The sequence below is a fragment of the Taeniopygia guttata genome, chromosome 5 (assembly GCF_048771995.1).
Source record: "Taeniopygia guttata chromosome 5, bTaeGut7.mat, whole genome shotgun sequence".
NCBI classification, from domain to species: Eukaryota; Metazoa; Chordata; class Aves; order Passeriformes; family Estrildidae; genus Taeniopygia; species Taeniopygia guttata.
Window position 1 is genome coordinate 53,329,890 of NC_133030.1, and position 18,178 is coordinate 53,348,067.

Below are 18,178 nucleotides of genomic sequence, written 5' to 3' on the forward strand. Positions count from 1 at the left end.
AAGGGGGAGAGGATTTGATAGGAAAGCACTGAATCTGTTAGAGAATTTCACACTTTCAGGGCTGCCTTGCAATTTCTAGTGGAAGTTTTAGGGGAGTAATTCTTGCTTGGCCTTTTGTGTAGATATAGAATCTCAGAAAATTTGGTTGGGATGGGACATTTAAAGATCATCTGGTGCAACCAAAGCCACTGCAATGGGCAGGAACATCTTCAACTACATCAGTTTGTTCAGAGCCCCAACAAACCTAACCTTGAGTGTTTCCAGGGATCTATCTACCACCTCTCTGGCAACCTCTGCCAGTGTTTCACCAACCTCCTTGTACAAAAAAAAAAAAAATAGTAAAAAAATTTTTTAAGGAACAATTTATTTTTTAGCCTAAATATATCCTCTTTTAGCTTAAAACCATTTACCCTTGTCTTCTTGCAACTAATCTTACTAAACAGTGCATCCCCATCTTTGTTATAAGCCTCCTTTAATTACTGGAAGGCTGCAAAAAAGTCTCCCTGGAGCCTTCTCTTTTTCCAGGTTGAACAAACCCAGCTCTATCAGCATTCCCTCTCCAAGAGGATATGTTCAAATTATGACTACTGAACAGAGTCAGTCTTCCAAAAGAGTTTATCTGGTTAGCTTGTTTCTTGTTTTCTCCACTGACATTATTAATAGTTTCTGCCTGGTTATGGCTCCATTTTTCTACTGAAGGAAGGAGGGCAACTCTCTAATGGTGGGACCTCAGCACAGCTGGACATCCCCCTGCATGACAGAGGTGATTGCTAGGAGCCAACTTTGCAGACATTGATGGTGGCACTACTAAAATGGGAATAAAAAAAAATCACTGTGTGCTTGTCCTCTCAGTGCCTTTAATAGCTGCTGCACAGTGAAAGGTTGGGCATCCTTATTTTTTTCACTAATGTAAAATTCTCTGAATTCAGTATAACTACACAGGACTAAGGAGGAGGCATGTCTGTAGCCTGCAGTAGAATATCCAGTTTAGTCTTTGTGCTTGAGTATCATCAGTGGTATACTGCAGGAGTGGTCAGAAGACAATAATTCTTGCACCTGTGTGTTTTATAGATCTTCCCAGTGCAGCTGCAGTGTTTATTCATTCTCATTCCAGTCTTGTCTCCTTCGATACCCTTTTAATTTGATGCACGACACCTTCTCTGCCAGAGTGAAATGCCACAAGCAGGCAAGGTGCTCACTTCTGAGGAAAAGCAGCCTGATCTGCAAGTCACTTTTTTCAACCCCACACAGATTTAAATAAAAAAAATTTAAACTCTCTCAGTTGGAAAGATAAAGCTTACTTCTAGTATTGCAAGTGTAAGCAGCTCTGCTTAACATTAATTTTAGGGAGAACTTTTCAAAGGGTATTTTAGGAGGACCTAGCAGCTGGAAATGGATGTGTCTATAAGCACACAGACTCATGTACAGTGTACTCGAATAGATGCAGTGCTGGTATAAGTTTCCTCTTGGAAGCCATAAGAAGCTGGGGTTGTCAGTCTGGGAGCTACAGATAAAGAAGGAAGGAAGGTGAATGCCTCAGGTGAAACCTGCAGCTACAGAAAGGGACCTGGAGTGCAGGATTCCCACTGCAGAACCCCAGGACCAGGTGCTCTTGATGGCTTTGGCCTTGGAACAGTCACCCATCTGCTCTTAGACACTGGGCTAGGGGTGCTGCAGTTGCTGAGCTTATTCATGTAAGTGCTGAATGTTTTGTTTCAAATTACATGCTGAAAATGTCCATTTGTTCCCATTTGAATATACTCCATTCAAACTTGCCAAGATTTATGTTCTAAAATGGGAGCTGATGTCCCATTCTTTACAATCACTGTATTAGCACTCAAATAGTCCTGCTACCCAGCTGGAGAGTCCTTTGAACAATCACAGCACCTAAATATGGGAGATCCATATCAAGAATGCAGTTTATAATGCAGAACTTAGAGTCCAAACAGCACTACTGAGAATGGGAGCAAAAGATGCAAGGGTCAGAAAAAATAAAATGCACTGTTTTTGTCCAAGTCAGAGCAAAGAGTACAACTTCAAATGTGAAGAGCTACACAGAAACTACTGCAATGCCTTATTTATCTAACAAGACTGAAGTAATTAATGAGCTTTTAATGACGTAGAATCCAAGAGCAAATATTAACTCTTATGCAATGAGTCATCTGAAGATCTGAATCTTCCTCTGGTGTCCTATTAATCAATAAACTCTCTTTTCCTACCTGCACCTGGTATATTTGAATTAAATAATCACTTGATGGAGGTGCCTCGTAGCTTTCTATGTCCTTACTTCATGTTGTCTTTTTAGTCTCAAAAAGAGCTCTCTGCATTCCCATTTTACAGATGAAAACTGAGGCCTAAAAATGTTAAAGGTAACATTCATACATTCCTTAAAATCTTAAGTCTCCTCTGAGAGATTTGCAGTACCTTTTTGCTTTTTTTTTTTTTTGAGAAATAAAATATTTTTTTAAATTAGTCTGCTTAAAAAAGCTTCCCTGCAAAGATGCTTCCAGCTTGGATAAAAAGTTCCCGCTTACTAAACAACCTCCTTGGTTTCTTTAACCCTTTCCTTTCAGACCTGTAAGGAGTGTGTGTGTGTGTGGTGTATCCCATGGCATCTCCAGGTTCCTGCCAACATCTGCTTCTGCTTCCTGCCTCTCCTGCCTGGGTGCAGGATTGAATGCCTTAAGTTTACTCACATGGCAGAAGACTCTCTTTCCTTTGTTACATCCCTCTAAATGCCTCCTTTAGTTGTCCCTGCAAAAAGAAAGGGATCTGAAAGTCTCTTTGATTGATGTCTCAATCTGTCTTTTCATTTCTTGTGCTGCCTGTTTCACCTAGGTTCTGTCACTGATAATTTGCTTTTAAATGTAATGGATAAGCTTCCCAACCATTCATCTCCTCCTTTAACCACAACTTCTTTCCGTGCATTAATGACTGAAAAGTTACATTTTCATTTAAAGTGAATTTGCAAAGCAGCCTTTAGATAATAGGCAGTTCTAATATTCTGACATTGTTGCAGCTATTAGAATAAATCAAAAGAAAATTCTCCTACTGCCTGCACAAAATGTGGGGAAGGATAAAGCAGAGGCCCCAGTACTGTGACGCTGCACAACAGCAATTACCATAAACTGAAAAGGGCATAGAAATGGTAGCTAGAATTGGGTTTATCTCCCTGAAGTTGAAAGGTGTCAGAAAGAGGGGGGGGAAGGAAACCCCACTATTGAAACTGAAGTCATGGTAATTGCCTTCCTCTCACACTGTTTTTTACTCCTTATTGGGTGACCTTTTTCAATGCACAGGAAAACATCAGAATAAATCATTCTGAAGATCATCTGTAGAAAGACCAGTAAGTATTTTGATCTGAATGCAGCTGTGTCTGCTCATACTGGTGGTGGATTTAGCTCAAATATACTTCTAATAGTACTTTTCTTGTAAGAACATATGCAATGATGCTTATCCAGTGTCCTCTATGTGATGTTAGTATCTGTGCAATGAGTAGTGCTGATTTTGTGGGGATTATTTGTACTTGGGGTCAAGTTAAGAACAAGTCTTTGTATCTGGATCCTTCCTCACAAGGATTCTCTGCTATGAAGAGGAAGTGAGAAGAAAACCAGTCTTTTTTAAATAATTTGTGCAACAGGGAAGAAGTGTGCAATTCCATGAGCATTTTGATTTGGCTGAGGAATGTTCTGCTTTGAAATTTGTCCCTGTTCCTTGGCAGACTGAAACTACTCATTTCAGAAATGGTTGTTCTGCTCCTGGAGCAAGAACTTTGCTCTCGTGTTCTATGTTCTCTTCCCTCTTTATCTTATTACAAATGAGGTGGTCTCTTGGCTTTGACACAAACCCCTCAAAGAACTTGGAGAAGTCACTCATTCTCAGCCTTGCCTTTAAGAAGGCAGCAATACTTGCAGGAGCCTCAGAGGGTTCTTGAGAGAGAGATGACATTTAGAAGTGCAAAAGTTCTTTTGTTGGTCAAACAAACCTACACAGTGAAAGCAATGATTTCAGGTTTCTCTGTCTTGCTGGTGAGCTTCTGCTCTTTGTTCAGGGAAGGGTAGGCAAAAAGACATGGTTTTTATTTCCTTTCCATTTTGTTTCCAATACAACATTTCCAATGTGAATGCTTTGCATGCTGGTCTAGAGGTTTTTTTATTTCATGTGACTGATGTTCAAGTACTCTAATGATCACTCACATCTCTCTTATTATGCAGGTAAAGAATGTGCCTACCTTTACAGGGCCAATAATGGTGTACAGCTGGTGAGAACCATTAGTAACTTGACCTTCCTGTCTGATTTGTACTTATGCATCTAATAATAAATAATCACATGTGGAAGAGTCAATAGAGAAATAATGTAACACATTCCTTTTAGTACCCTAATTCAGCAAAATAAACCATGGGAAGCATTTCAGTAATTTACTATTGTAAGTGCCCTCAGCAGCTTCTGAATTTCAGCTGTTTGGTGCTCCAGCATGAAGAAAATTATCTTGGTAATTAGTTATATTGTTATTTAATAGTCCCAAGACAATATTCTATTTTTTTTTTTTGAAGGAACGGGCCTTTCCTTCTCTATCTCCCTTCACCATATTAAAAAAAAAAAATCTATGAATCTTTCCCCTTGCCAAATCACCCTCTATTTTCTGTTTACTACTTTCTCCAAAAAGTTCCCAGTTATTGAAAAACAGCTTCTGATTCACAGCTGCATTGATGGAGCTGTAGGAGATTCCCTCTTTTTACATCTTTCTGAGAAAACCACAAGAACAAGTGGGCAGGCAGGGGAGCACAGGTAGAGGGGATCAGTGGCTGACAGCACTGCAAACAGGCAGGCAGAAGTCTCCTATGAAACCTGGGTTTCTGCTCACCTGGGCTTCAAGGGAAATACCAAAAGTGAAAAGCATAATGAAATAGACTGGCATTAAAGCAGAATAGTAAACCTCAATCTCTGAAGTTAGATGAAAAATAATCTCTGTTAAAGTTGCATGTCCTTAGGAATGGAGTTTTCAGCTGTTTCTTGGAGTAATATGGTGAAAAATAACAGTCTGAGGGTCAAAACTAGGATGAGAAGGAGCACACTACTTCCTGGAAGCACTCAAGCTGAGGTGACATAAATAAGAGATTAATCTTAAAAACTTCTGGGTTGCAAAATACCAGAGGCTAATGTTCTGCAGGCCTAACTCAACATTTGGGGAGGGAAAGGGTGAAGCTTTGGATGGAGCAGGGGAAGAATCCTTCCAGAAGGCAAATGGGTGGGAAATGCATGAGAAAAACACACCAGACTAAGGAGAGGTGGGGAGAAAGGCTGGAGACTTCTGCATTTGAGTGTAGGTGGCTATGACCTCAATAAAAAAACACTTCCCCCAGTGTCACCCTTGGTCTCAAAGTGATTTTTATTCCTCCTGTTCCAGAGGAACAGACTGTCATCACTCTTTTTTTCTGTCTCACATCACTCCCTCTGTGGTACTATTTCTTACAGCCTTAGCAGGAAGCATCTTGTTTGCATATACCTCTTATAATAAACAACATAATTTCTAGCTTATTTAATGCCTCCAGATTTTTGCCTTCTCAGTACTGTCCTTGTTTCAGTTGTCCTTTCAAAGTACTCCAGTTTGAAGAAACCAAGATTTTGTCTCTAACTTTTTGACTGTGGAGATGGTTTGGGTTTTGTTTTTTTTCTTTTTTTTTTTTAATTTTTTTAATTTACTTTGTGACTCAAGCTCCACAAAGTACCATTCTTACTTCTCACCAGCTGGTGGTCCATATGCTGCTGCATCTCTGCTCTTGTAAATACGCGTTTGAAGTCATGCTCATAGATCAGACTTTTGGTGGTTAATATGGCAATATGTGAAAATGTCAAGCAATGCAGAATGAATGAGTCAGGGGGAAAAAAATAGAATCAGTATTCTGCACATTTATAAAGTTTTCCTTCTAAAGGGCTCCCAGTGGTCTGCAGACATCAGGGGATTCCTGCTAGTCTGACAGGGTCTGCACAGGGCTGGGATTTGGGATCCACAGCATCTTGATAGAAGCATCTGTGAGAGGCAGTGGCTCCCAGCTTCTCAATGTTGTCTACCAACATGTTTAAACTAAATTAGGAACAAAAAATGCAGTCTGACACATTGCCCGTGAAAGATTGCCAGCTTCAAACTCCAACTCTTCATTACTCTGGAAAGAGTGGTGAGTGTTCTGTGAGGAGATCGTTATTTGTGACTTGGTACTCAAAAAATGAATAAAAAAAAAGAAGGAAATTCTTTGAACTTTGACATTGCTTCAGAGAGCATCCTAATGACTGCAGCTGCCACCTGTGTCTGCAGAGCAAGTCCATCAGAGGCTTCAAATCTCTGGACCTCAGTCCATATTTTCAACTTAGTCATGGCAGCACCTTCACCACCTGCATTTCAAGCAGAGGTCCAATCTCTGACCTCTCATACTTCCTCTTTTCATTGCATAATTGCCCATAAATTTGGCAATGACTGCACGCCAATGCCCTAATTTCTAGTGCTGAAGGAAGTAGCCAGCATAAGAATAGAAAATGCAGCTAAGAGCTTTCTACAAGAGATGCCACTAGTAAGGGGATAATAGTTTTTGTTGATTTTACTGATTCTGCTATTAATAACAATGTCTTCTGTTATTGTGAATGTTGTTGTTAACCAGTCTCCAATTCAGTGGCTCACAAGAAAACTATAAGGAAACAATTGTGCCATAAATCCATGCTGCAGCTGTATGCCAACTATGGGTGCATGAATGCAGACTTCTAGCTGGAAACACTCTGGATATGAATGATAAGAGTGGCGTGTGAGTAATTTATTATTTATATAAACATTAAAAAGTATAAATAGCATAGCCTTTTAGAAAAAGAATGTGTTGTTTTCTTGAGTCTCTTTCCATTTACATTAATCTCTCTGCAAAGCTGTAGTGAACTCTTCATCTTTTGTATGGTCTGTGCAAACCAATAAGTAATGTAGCTAATCTATGCATAATGAGGTAGATAACACTCAAAAAGGAGTTGTGATTCTGGGAAAAAATTGGAGTCCTCCAAGGATGCAGTAATGGATTCATTCAGTTAGAATTCAGCATGTAACCATATCTATGCCTATTTATATCTCAAGATGTTTCCCAATACTGTGCCTATATAGATGACAAATAAGGAGATGGAATGGTCTACAAATCCAGGCTGGCAATTTGATCAGAACTGTCTGCTCTGCCTGCCATGATAATTAGTAGTTCAGTGCTATAGGGACCTTGAGATGAAAATCCTAGTAGACTTTGCTTTGACTGTTTCAGGATCTGGAGTTCTCTTTGGGGGATGGAGATGAGAATGCAAAGTGACTGCAAAGCCACAGTACAGAAGGCCAGTCCATATTGTGTTACTGAAAAGCATTCATTAAAATTTTACTATCAAAACTGTAACTCAAACTTTCCATGTTCATTGAGTCCAAGTAAAATGATGCTTATTTGCTTCACATTCTTAGGTTACAATAAAAGTTATTTTCCACACTGGACTATGGGAGGGTTATCACTGCATTAAAAAGTAATGGTTTTAGATGAAAATAAGTGTTCCTAAAAGCAAAGTATATTGAGCCAAACTGCCTAGATTAACACTGTTTTTCTCAAACAGCTCCAAGTCACTGTGTGCTGGAATTAATGGGACATCTCTCTTTGAGTTTTTTTTTTTTCTATTACATTTAGATGATATGCAGTTCCAGTTTGTAAAGAAAACCCTCCAGAAGCTCACAGCATGTGAAGCCCGTCAGTTCCAGTAAGTGAATCTGCTGAGGCTTTATCAATTTAAAAACATAACACAGTTATGGAAAGCAAGTTGAAGTCCACAGCTACTGTAAAACTCTGCATCAGCAGCTTTGTCAAGGTGGAGAAAAAAAATGTTCTTGTTTTCACAAGTTACCATTATCTAGAACTTTTTTTGCATCATATGCAGTAGACAAGATGGCTATAGTCCTCTGAACTGACATGTGTTAGCAGACTACCTGTTTAGTGCTACAATTTAATGTATTTTTACTTTTTCAGAAAAAAAAAAAAAAGACTTTTAGGTTAGGTTGTGATTTCTCTTGTAGATTGAGAAGGAGGGAAGTGGGGCAGGGAGGGAGGGAAATTGCTTTGTTACTAAACAGTATAGGTCAGCTAAATTTGGCCCAAAGAAACTCATGTCAGTCTCCTCTACCAATGACTCATTTCTTCCCTCTGCTGCTCATATGGTCTGTTGCCAGAGGTACCCCTTGAGTTATACAAAGGCCTAATTAACCTCTCCATGGAAAAGCCAAGACTCTTGGTCCCTCCTTCACATGGAACTGTGGTCTACTGTGTATCTCCTAGAGGCTTCCTGCTCTTGGCGCCTTCTGGAGTGAAAGAATTCAATAAAGAGCATTCGATGTAAAAAGACACTGTCAGCATCTTGTGAAGAAATAAAACAGGACCAAGCCACGAAAATATGCTTTGGGAGGCGCTACTGCTAGGAGTGTCATTTTAGCAAGGGGGCTGCAGTGGTTCCAGCTGCAGACCAAGGGCATTATTTTGCCTTCCATAAGTGAGAAAACAGAAAATTCCATCATTCTCATGACCTTCATAAGCCCTATTTATCTGGTGCAAGCTTGTCAGATATGTAGGGACTCCAGAGCAAAGGCTGGCATTAACTGGGCTATTCTAGACTACATTTTGAAGTGTGGGCTGAAAATCTACCTGGAAACCTGCCTCTCATGCCTGTTGCACATTGGTACAGTAGGGACAGGGATAAGCAAGGAAATGTTTTTATGTTCCAAAAGGCTTGTGAAGGCTCAGAACTGGAGTGGAACTGGAGAGGTTCAGACTTGTCAGGGTCACACTGCTGATGTGGCTTGGGACTCCAGGTGTTTCCTCCACTGTGTGGCTCTGCCCCAGTGTTTGCAGGGCTGCAAGGAGATGGCAGTGTGGGATTTGAGCTGCTGTGCAGATTTGGACAAAAATCACCCAGGCCAGTCATGCACCCCTTTAAGCAACAGCCTGTCTTTGAATTCAGCACTGGGAAGAAGTAGGACAGAGGACCATTTGGGCATGTGTAAAAACTTCCTGGTCAGTTTTGTGACTGGGACAATCAAAATTTTCTGTGTGTTTAGGTATGCTGGTGCTTTCCAAGTAATTACTTAAATATTATTGCTTCTCTTTCATCACTCTACTTGCATTGCTTTAGGCTAGTTTGCTGTTTTTCTCATTTTTACCCAGTCTTCAGAGTATTTGACTCAATCTTTCCTTCTTTATTTCTTGGTCTCTTACCAATCTAAATCTGAATGCAAATACAAACAAAAGCATCATTTTTATTCATAAGCTGAGAGTCAAAAATAAACATACAGTTTATTTTGAATTTGAACTGAACTGTTTCAGTGCTATAGATTGTTTCAATGTAGCCTCAAAAATCCAATTTCCCTGTAGAAAACAGCACTTGCCTCATCATTAGGGATTTCTGCCCATGAATGTACCTTATTACTAGTTTCACACTGAATTGATAAGAATATTGGGCAGAGCTACAAAATATTCATTTTTCAGCCACTCATGGATCTGCTTTAATTTCTTGGAATGTACTTGGTACACCTTGGTCTAGACTGTTTCTGATTAAATCCTTGGAAATACTTCTTTGTTACAGGACAGAGAAAGGCTTCATAAAAAGAGGAAATAATATCTCCAAGGGCAGGTGACCCAGCAGTTACAAACTTAGTTAAATATGCTCATGCAAAGTCATGTGCCACACATTTACTGCTACTTAAATGTCATTTCAGACACTTACATCTGTAGAACTTCTTAGCAGTAAGACCAATTATGCAGATATATAGGCAGTTTCTTTTTTTATCTGTAGACTACTCTGTGAAGCATTGAATACGGTGTTAATTTGTGCACTACTTTGGTTAAGCCAGCATACCAGTCAAATAGTAGCAGAAAGATTTAGCACTTTTTAAACTAGAAAGTACAGAAAAAAGGACTGCTGATTGCTTTCCTCTTCAAATTGCCTTTCCTCTCCTTGCCTGCTGCAAGAATGAGCTCTTGGGTGATAAGGGAATAGATTAAGTAGCCATTCATTGCTGGGAATTCCAGTATAGTTCTTGGAATGCCTTAAAAATAAAGCAGTTTCTTAAACTGATCCTTTAATCTAAATTGCAGTTATAGCTAACAGAAACATAAAATTAGCTATTTGCTTGACCTGATTTGTATGGAAGCTTGAGAGTTAAGGCCATTTGCTCTGACATGGATATGAAACTGGTCTTGAACAGCAGGCAGCAATTTGGAGCTGCCGAGTCATGAGAGTTTCTTGTGAACATGAGGGTCTTTGTAGAACAGCAGTAACTCCCTGAAGAGCCCAGTGCTCCCAAAAAAAAATGAAGCTCCTCTTTCCTTCTACGACATCCTCCTCCTCTATCTCCTCCTTCTTTTGAAAACAGGAAAAATCAAGGCAAGGTGGTAAAAATTTTCATTTTGCTCTGAACAGCTGAAATGGCATTTGTGTAATCATGATGTCCTAGTATGTCATGTAAGTAATCAGCCACTACTTTGCCAACAACGTGCTGCTGAAGTACTGTTTGCCCTCTAAGATGCAGGTCTGCTGCATGAGTTGTGTGTATATGTTCACTTGAACATCACTTCTCAATTTTGGTTTTACTGACATGGTGACAGTTGGGCAAGTTCAGAATGACAATTTGATTTTTCAATGATTTTCTTAAAAATGCATATATAAAGAAAGTCATGCTTTAAGGAATGATAAAGCTGCATGTGACATGGAGGTCCTCACTTTTATGCCAGTACAAACATTACTACAAACCAAGAAATTAGCAGCAACTCTATGCTGTTCAGTGAGGCAGATCTTGTTTCTCCTGGAAGAGTTGAATAACAACAGTTGTGCAGTTCACAAAAGCAGCAGGACAATCATACACATGAGAGAAATCCTTCAAGGAGCTACAGGCACTTATGATCCTGCTGTTCTGCTGGAGAGCTCTGTATATTATACAATCCTCACATTCTTGAATTCCAAAAAGCATGGTTACACCTCGCTATCTACTGTCTATTTTTCAGCACATTGTACTTCATGCTAAGCTGGCTTTCGGTCATCACTAAAACATAAAGACAATTCAGTCTTTTCAATTTTTAATAAGAAAAGCTTAATAGTTTTGATATAGTTCAGATGCTTTTGATTTTTAAATAACACTGCATTAAATGTGGTGATAGAGGTTTTATTTGAATGCATTCTAAAGTCACTTGTGTCTAAATCAAGAGCTGATTGGTAAATTAAATTGCCTAAGCCATGCCAGTAGCAGCAGAGCTGGAAATTGCAAAAGGCCTGTAATAAAGTGTTGCAGACAAGTTATCTCCTTTCTTTCATCAGTCTGTGAGCTGTAGCAGCAGCAAGCATTCAAAATCTACTTGATTTCACCACAGAGCACACTCAAGTGCAGTTCACAAACTGTACTGTCCTTGAACCATCTGGGGTTCATAGCGTGAAACCTCTTATATTCTTCAGCTTATAATATTGTTTTGTTACTGCTGCAGTGGCTGCCACTGTTTGCTTTGCAAGTTGCTGCTTTCAGTGTTCAGCACACACCCCTCAGTAGCTTTGGTCAAAGTGCTTGCATCAACTGAAACCTAATAGCAATAAAGGGGAGGCATCCAATTTTCCCACCTTTGAATTTCTTAGAATCATGGATAATTGTGTCTTTGGAACTTGAAGGAGGAGAGCTGAACAACAAAAAAAAGAAACTGTTCTGTAAGCTCTGCTCCTTATGATATGAAGTTCTGAACTAATCAAAAGCACTATACAAAATTGATTTTTCTTTTCTTTAATATATGTCTGAAATGCCTCCTTTTATTTATTTTTCTTTTCTGAGAAGCTCATGGCATTGCTCAGTGGTGCATTTTGCCTTGCAAGGAAGGGGTAGGCAGATCATTATTTGTGAGCTAGGCATCACTGAGGTCCAGCCTCTTCCCAATGACTCACTGCAGCTCCTGGCTGATGGCATGGCTCATCTACTCCTACCTACTTCCTTGGCCTCTTCAGATGTTTGCTCATCTCCCACTTGTCCCTGGAGGCCACTTTACACAGCTCTACCTGGTTTCATTCAACTTGAATCTGTTCTGCCCTCTGTTTCTGTCATGTTCCTTGTTTGGCGGATGCTTTTGCTTCACTCAGTATTTATCTAGAACTAAAGGATGCTATAACACAACACTTGTTACATCAGCTGATGGGGATGGTTCCTTGCATACTGACATCACTGGCTTTTAGCTAATTCTTCCAAGCAGCAGACAGAAGCCCAGGAGGCAGGATTGTAGGATAGCATAGCAGCAGCCCTCCTTCCTCAGCTGAAGTAGTGTTGGTTTGACTGACTAGCACAGGGAATAGTAATACTGGAAATAAGGTGTGATAAGCTGCACAAGCATACTGTGCCTCTGACAGCACTAACAAAATTCTCAGAGCTACTGGAATAGGTAGATCAGCTTGGCTCTGGGCCTCAACCAATCCCATTTCCAGGGATATAGTTCCCCTGGGGGCTGTGGATATATCTGTGTGTGTCCATTCCCCCATTGCTATGTTTGACAACCACCAAACACTCAAAGCTGAGTGTAGTCTTGGGGGGAGAGAGAGACATGTGCTTTAGCTATAGTCACACCTTGGAAGGCAGAAGGAACAAACCAGATGTGCTGAAAACAACATGGCAAGGCTGTCACTGCTGCTGGAACTGCCTGGCAGATAAAAACAGCTTGCAAAACAGAGGAAAAATGAAAACCTGTTTTGCCTGTTTGAATATGTCAGGCAGCTTTTGTATCCTTTTCCTTTTTTTCTCCATTTTTCAAAATGCACCCAAAATTCACCCACCTTGATGGCTTTTTTGCTATCACCTCTAATGACCCCAAACTCTCGGCCCTTTCATGTTAGCATTTCCCTATGCTCTGTTTGTTCTCCCTGTTCCACCTCTTTGCCTGTGTCCACAGCTGGGGTTTCACATCCCAGCATCAGCTAGAGCCTGAAGACACTGCTGAGCAGATGGTGGAGCTGCTTCTTGCACAGCCCTGCTGCTGTCCTGTGGCATTTTGCTTCTGTATAAGGCAGTGGCTCCCAGCATATCAGCTGTGGATGTGAAGACCAGATCTAGGGTAAAGTAAACCATGTTTGTTGGTTAACCTTCTGGGAAAAAATAAATCCTCCCCTTGTGCTCAAGTATCTGGTAAAATTAATGTAGATACAGGCTGAGAGAGGAATAAGGACAAGGTGGGGATGGCAGGAAATTGCAGTGTGTTCATTAGCATATGAAGAGGGCTATATTTATACCAAGTGCAAGGAAGGCAGCATGATCAGGTGGGCATTTAGGAAGGTATTTACATTTCCAGTAAACCATGGCAGAGATTTTCCCTAGAACTGCATGTGCCTCTGATGTTCCCTTTGAAGAAACCCATATTCCTTCCTTACCACAGATGAACTCAAACATGCTTGAGAAAAGTCCAAGTCTAAAAATTCAAGAGACTTGGATCAAGCTGCTGACTTACTCCCAGCTGTGTGTGCAAAACAAACCACTTTGCTTTCACATGTTCTCAAACAAGGACTACAGTGAGAGGAAGATGTTACCTCAGAGATTCCTTGAGACAGAGGTCACTTTTATCAGAGATCCCTGGGTAATTAGTAAAATGCCCCTACTGATGCTACTGAAATAAAGTAATCCTCAGTTGAGGAATTCCATGATTATGTGGAAACTCAGCCTCTTTAGAGGCACTGTGAGCCTGGCAGTTGGTCATGGTGATGATGTATCCTGTTTTGTGTACTTTTAGATATACAGTTTAGCCTGTTGTGGATCTTGAAACTTAGAACTAAGAATATTGATTTATAGAGTTTATGAATTCTCACTGAAATTTTAGGAGTGTATTAAAAAAAGAGAAAAATTATTGAACAATATCTGTCTCTTTAAGTGATATTTCCTGTGGAGTGAGATACTCTTCAGTGTAAGGAAGCCCAGAAGCTGATCAATATTTGTGTATAAAGTATTTCTAGCAATCTGTTTTGCCAAACCTTACATCATCCTCACTAGAAAGTTTGACTATTATTTTACAACCCGTATTTCAAGCAGCATGGAATGGAAGCAAAGAAAATGTTGCCAGGAGTCTGTACTGGAGTTGCAGTGGAACTGTTCTTTCACTTGCAAATTTTAACCATTCTATGGGTTCAATCTAACTTAAAGGAGTACTTTCCAGTGTACTGGCAATTTTATGTGCCAGCCACCACAGATATACAGGGCCTCAGGCTTGGAAGGCTTGTGCTTCTCTTGTATATATGCACCAAAGATAGCACACTGCTGAGTCAAAATAAGATAGTATAGATATATTTGAAATTCACTTTATTAACTGAGATTTTCAGTCCCTGTTTCTAGACATGAAACAGAACCAGATCCAAAAAACTACATTTAAAAGTTGGAGTCAGAAGTAATTAATGCTTAAAGTGACTCTATAACCATACACAGCCAACCTACATAAGTGCAGGTTCTCAAGAGGTTTGTGAATAGTAGTTAGCCTTACTTCTGCCTAGTATATTGGTACCTTGAAATGTAATAAACACTGCACTGCTAAGATAATTTACAGTGAGAAGACTTCATTGCAAAAACTGATTGTTTTCAGTCAAAGTTTTAGCACAAAATTGCATGTTTCTACTTCTAGAGGAAGGTGTCCTTGTGTCAGGCTAAATACTGACAACCTCCCACCCCTGCTTCCTACTTCTCCTTCCACACCTAACTCTGTGACAGCAAGCTCCTGCTGAAAAGGGCAGCACATGACATTGCAGGTCACAGCAGCTCCTTGGTCTGCAAGGGGAATTATTGCTGCATTATGTGAGACGAATCACATTGTTCTGGACAGATTCTCAGGGAAGGAATGTAACAATAAGACTTGTGTTAGTTTGCACTGTTGCTTGTGCTGCCTGGCTCAATGAATTTTATGGCTGAACAAAGCACGAGCCATCAGCGGATCAATTTTTCAGGCTCCTGTATTCACTCCTCTCTCTGAATGGGCCTGGCTACCCCAGTCCTTGGGGCTGCCCCAGATGGATCCCCATTCTCCTGGGCTGGGGAACGTACAAAGCTCACCCAAAGACTTACAGAGCTACCTTCATAAAATATTTGGCCCCAAGGACTGTCACCTGTTCTTATTTAAAACATTTTCTTCTCTTAAAGAGCACTGTGGAATGCAAACCTCTATTACTTTGACCCTGAGAGTTTTCAGCCTGGCTTCACTGTCCTCTGGCTATGCAGCTTGCTCCTGTTGTCCTATTTCTCTAACAAGGTTTATTTCCTTTTTGCTCATTACAGAACCTCTTTTGCAGGAGCCTTGTACCCTTCATGCACCCCAGCTTGACAGATGGTGTGGGCTCACCCTTTGATCCATGGGCAAACACATCCCAGGTGATGTGGAATGGCATATCCTCAGCTGGTAGCAAAAAAAGAGTGGGGAAGGAGCTGGGCACAGGAGATAGGGCAGAACACAATGAAGTATCATGTGGGAATGGCTTTTCCATGCTACACTGGTTTCTGCATGTAATAAAAAATACCTCTTTCCTCCCAGCCTGCCATTTTCCTCTCATTTCTTTCTTTCTTCTCCTAGCTTCAGGTTATCTCTCTTCATGACCTCTCTGAAGCCACTGTGGTTAAAGCACAGGGTAATTTGGTTTTTACCTGGGTACCACACTTTGATAAGTTTAGAAAAAAATCTAATTCTCTCCAGGCTGTGAGTTTACCAGCTATTTAAGATAAGAACTCCTGATAGTTTCTTAAACTGCCAAGGATTCTGTCAGTTTGTGTCCAAGGAAATGACTGTCAACAAGGAGCCTGGAAAAGTTTGGGATGGAGCAGCTTCTACACTGGGTCCTGCTGGAGCTCCCCCAGCCTGGCTTGCTGCCCTGCTTGGGAGCACAGGGAGCTCTGGCCTTGCACCTGCTGGGCTGATGGGGAAAACCTCTGCCAGAATCAACTTTTGCACACAAGAATTTTTAACAGAAAATTTCTTTAGCAAACCCCTGAGAGAGCCTGACCCTTCTCCTTGTGGAGTTAATAGCAAAGCTCCTGCTTCATTTCAGTGGGGCAGGGTCAACTTTTCCATCTGTGTAGTACTCAGGGAGTACTGAGGTAAAGACTGGTGAGCCTTACAGCTGCAAAATTCTGGTGTTGGGAAAATGGAACCTTATTAATGTTTATTCTCATTATTAAATTCTTGGGGTGTTTTTTCACTACATTCTGCTCATTCTCCTGGGCTCTGCAGCCCTTTATTGCAAAAGAGGCAAGACTAAAAGCAGAGGCCAAGGCATGCTCAGGAAAGTATTACAAGGATTAAACTGCATTTGTGCACATGTGAACATGTGCATGTATCAGCAAAGATGTAAATCTATATTTGCTTGCATCTTCCAAGAGAGTCATTCATGACAGAAGTGTGCATACACTATAGGTGCTTGTTTGGAATTTTTATTAGACACCAGTCTGCACACTGAGGTACTTTCTCAAGCATTACTCAGGAAAAACTCACAGCTTTAACATTATTGTACTTAAATACATGAAAATCCATAACACATTGCACAGTGTTTTTCTTTCAGCACAAAAGTTACAATACTTCTGTTTTGTATAACAGTACAATACTTTATGATGCTCTACAAAAGTGTGTAAGTGCTTTAAAAATACATTCTTAGTAACTTTTGGACATGCAACTTCATGTCCACTGTAAGAGACTTAACCTCCTTTGCCTCAAAAGATAAACAGGATTCTGTTTCCAGCCCAGAATTCATTAAACACTTGATCAAATTTCTGTTGTCTTGCCTTTGCCCAGCTATTTCTTGAAGTTCAGAAGTTTTCTGCATTTCTAATAACTCAGGATAGCCATTCCAAACTGAAGGAATCTAAAAAGTTTTTCTTGGACAAGAGTTGTCACTAACCAGAGTTACCAGATTCAGAGAAGGAATTTAGGCTTGTCCAATAAAATCAAGTAAGATCATGGCCAGTGTATTTGATTATGAAAAGAAGTTCCATAAAGTATTTAAAGGGTAGTAAAAAAGTTCATCTCTTACCTATCACTTTGATAATGTATTAGTTGACAAGGTTTTACTAATTTGTAATTAATTTATTAAAAAGGGCTAGAATGCTTTCTTCTTTCTTTTTCTTTCTCAACAACATACACAAAAGCAATATCCCCCAAAGCAGACTTGCACTAGGACATGAGATGGAAAACTTATGTTATAAAACCCATCTCCTTTTGCTTAAAGCAGAGAGATGTGCTGAGAAACTGGTACAGTATGACAACATTTTAAACACAGAGGAGACGAGATTTATCTGTCTGGTATACAAGATAAAACAAAAATCGAACACCAATGCTATATTGAAACAAACCACATTAATTAGATGCTTTGAAGTCAAACCTATATTTTCTTCAGCTTTTTCATGAATTATTGATCCACTTTTCTCATTAAATGGAATGGAAGGCTCTTGCAGTAAATGGACAAGTGGCTACAACATTTATATAATCAAATATCCTCTGCATCTGGCAATAAAACATGTTTGTGTGTAAAACACGCTTTCTGAATTGACATCCCTACAAAACAGATTTGCTAGAACAACCACATTCCTTTTCTTTTGTCTCTAAAGCACAGCTTGCCTTGCATCATCATGCAATCCAGTGTTCTACTCTGATCGTATTAAGCAAGATATTTTCCAAGAGCCTGTATTGTGCATTGTGCAACAGAACATTTCTTCTCCATAATGAGATGTAAATAAACTGTCTCACTTACCTTATTTTCTCCATTTCTGCCGCAGAGGCCTACAAGAAATCAAATAATAGGAGCAAGTGAATGAAAGAAAACATTCACTCTGCAGGTTTATGCATAGTTAAGGTTTTCCGAATGCTTCTCGGCAAGTGGCTGCGAAGCGCGGGCGAGCGAGCCCCACATCTGCATTAGCCGAAAATAGCGCTGGCAGCTGGAGTGGGGAGCAGAGCCGAGCGCGGCGGGAGCCCGGTGTACCCACGAGCCACGGGCACCGGAATGACTCAGTTGTAGCGCTGAGGCAGAAAACGGGGAGGGGAGCAAAAGAAGAAGAAGGGAAAAAAAAAAAAAAAAAAGCCAAAAGCAAGCAGCAGCAAGTAACAGGTTACTGAGCCTCCTGGGTTTCCCAGGGAAAGTTGAATTGCGGTGC

At 40.3% G+C, this 18,178-nt stretch overlaps 1 protein-coding gene across 20 annotated transcripts in view; it reads right to left on the bottom strand.

The window, feature by feature from the left end:
* The window catches only part of BEGAIN (brain enriched guanylate kinase associated), a 159,699-nt gene that overhangs the window by 96,294 nt on the left and 45,227 nt on the right, over positions 1–18,178 (bottom strand). For 15 of the 20 annotated variants that reach the window (XM_072930413.1, XM_072930414.1, XM_072930415.1 and 12 more), the window contains one exon: positions 17,776–17,804. The exons of 4 other annotated variants lie outside the window; for them this stretch is intronic. In XM_072930413.1, coding sequence (XP_072786514.1) covers positions 17,776–17,804 — 29 coding nt within the window. Of the gene's footprint in view, positions 1–15,555; positions 15,646–17,775; positions 18,176–18,178 lie in introns of those variants that run through there. One more of the 20 variants, XM_072930430.1, reaches the window with a different exon arrangement.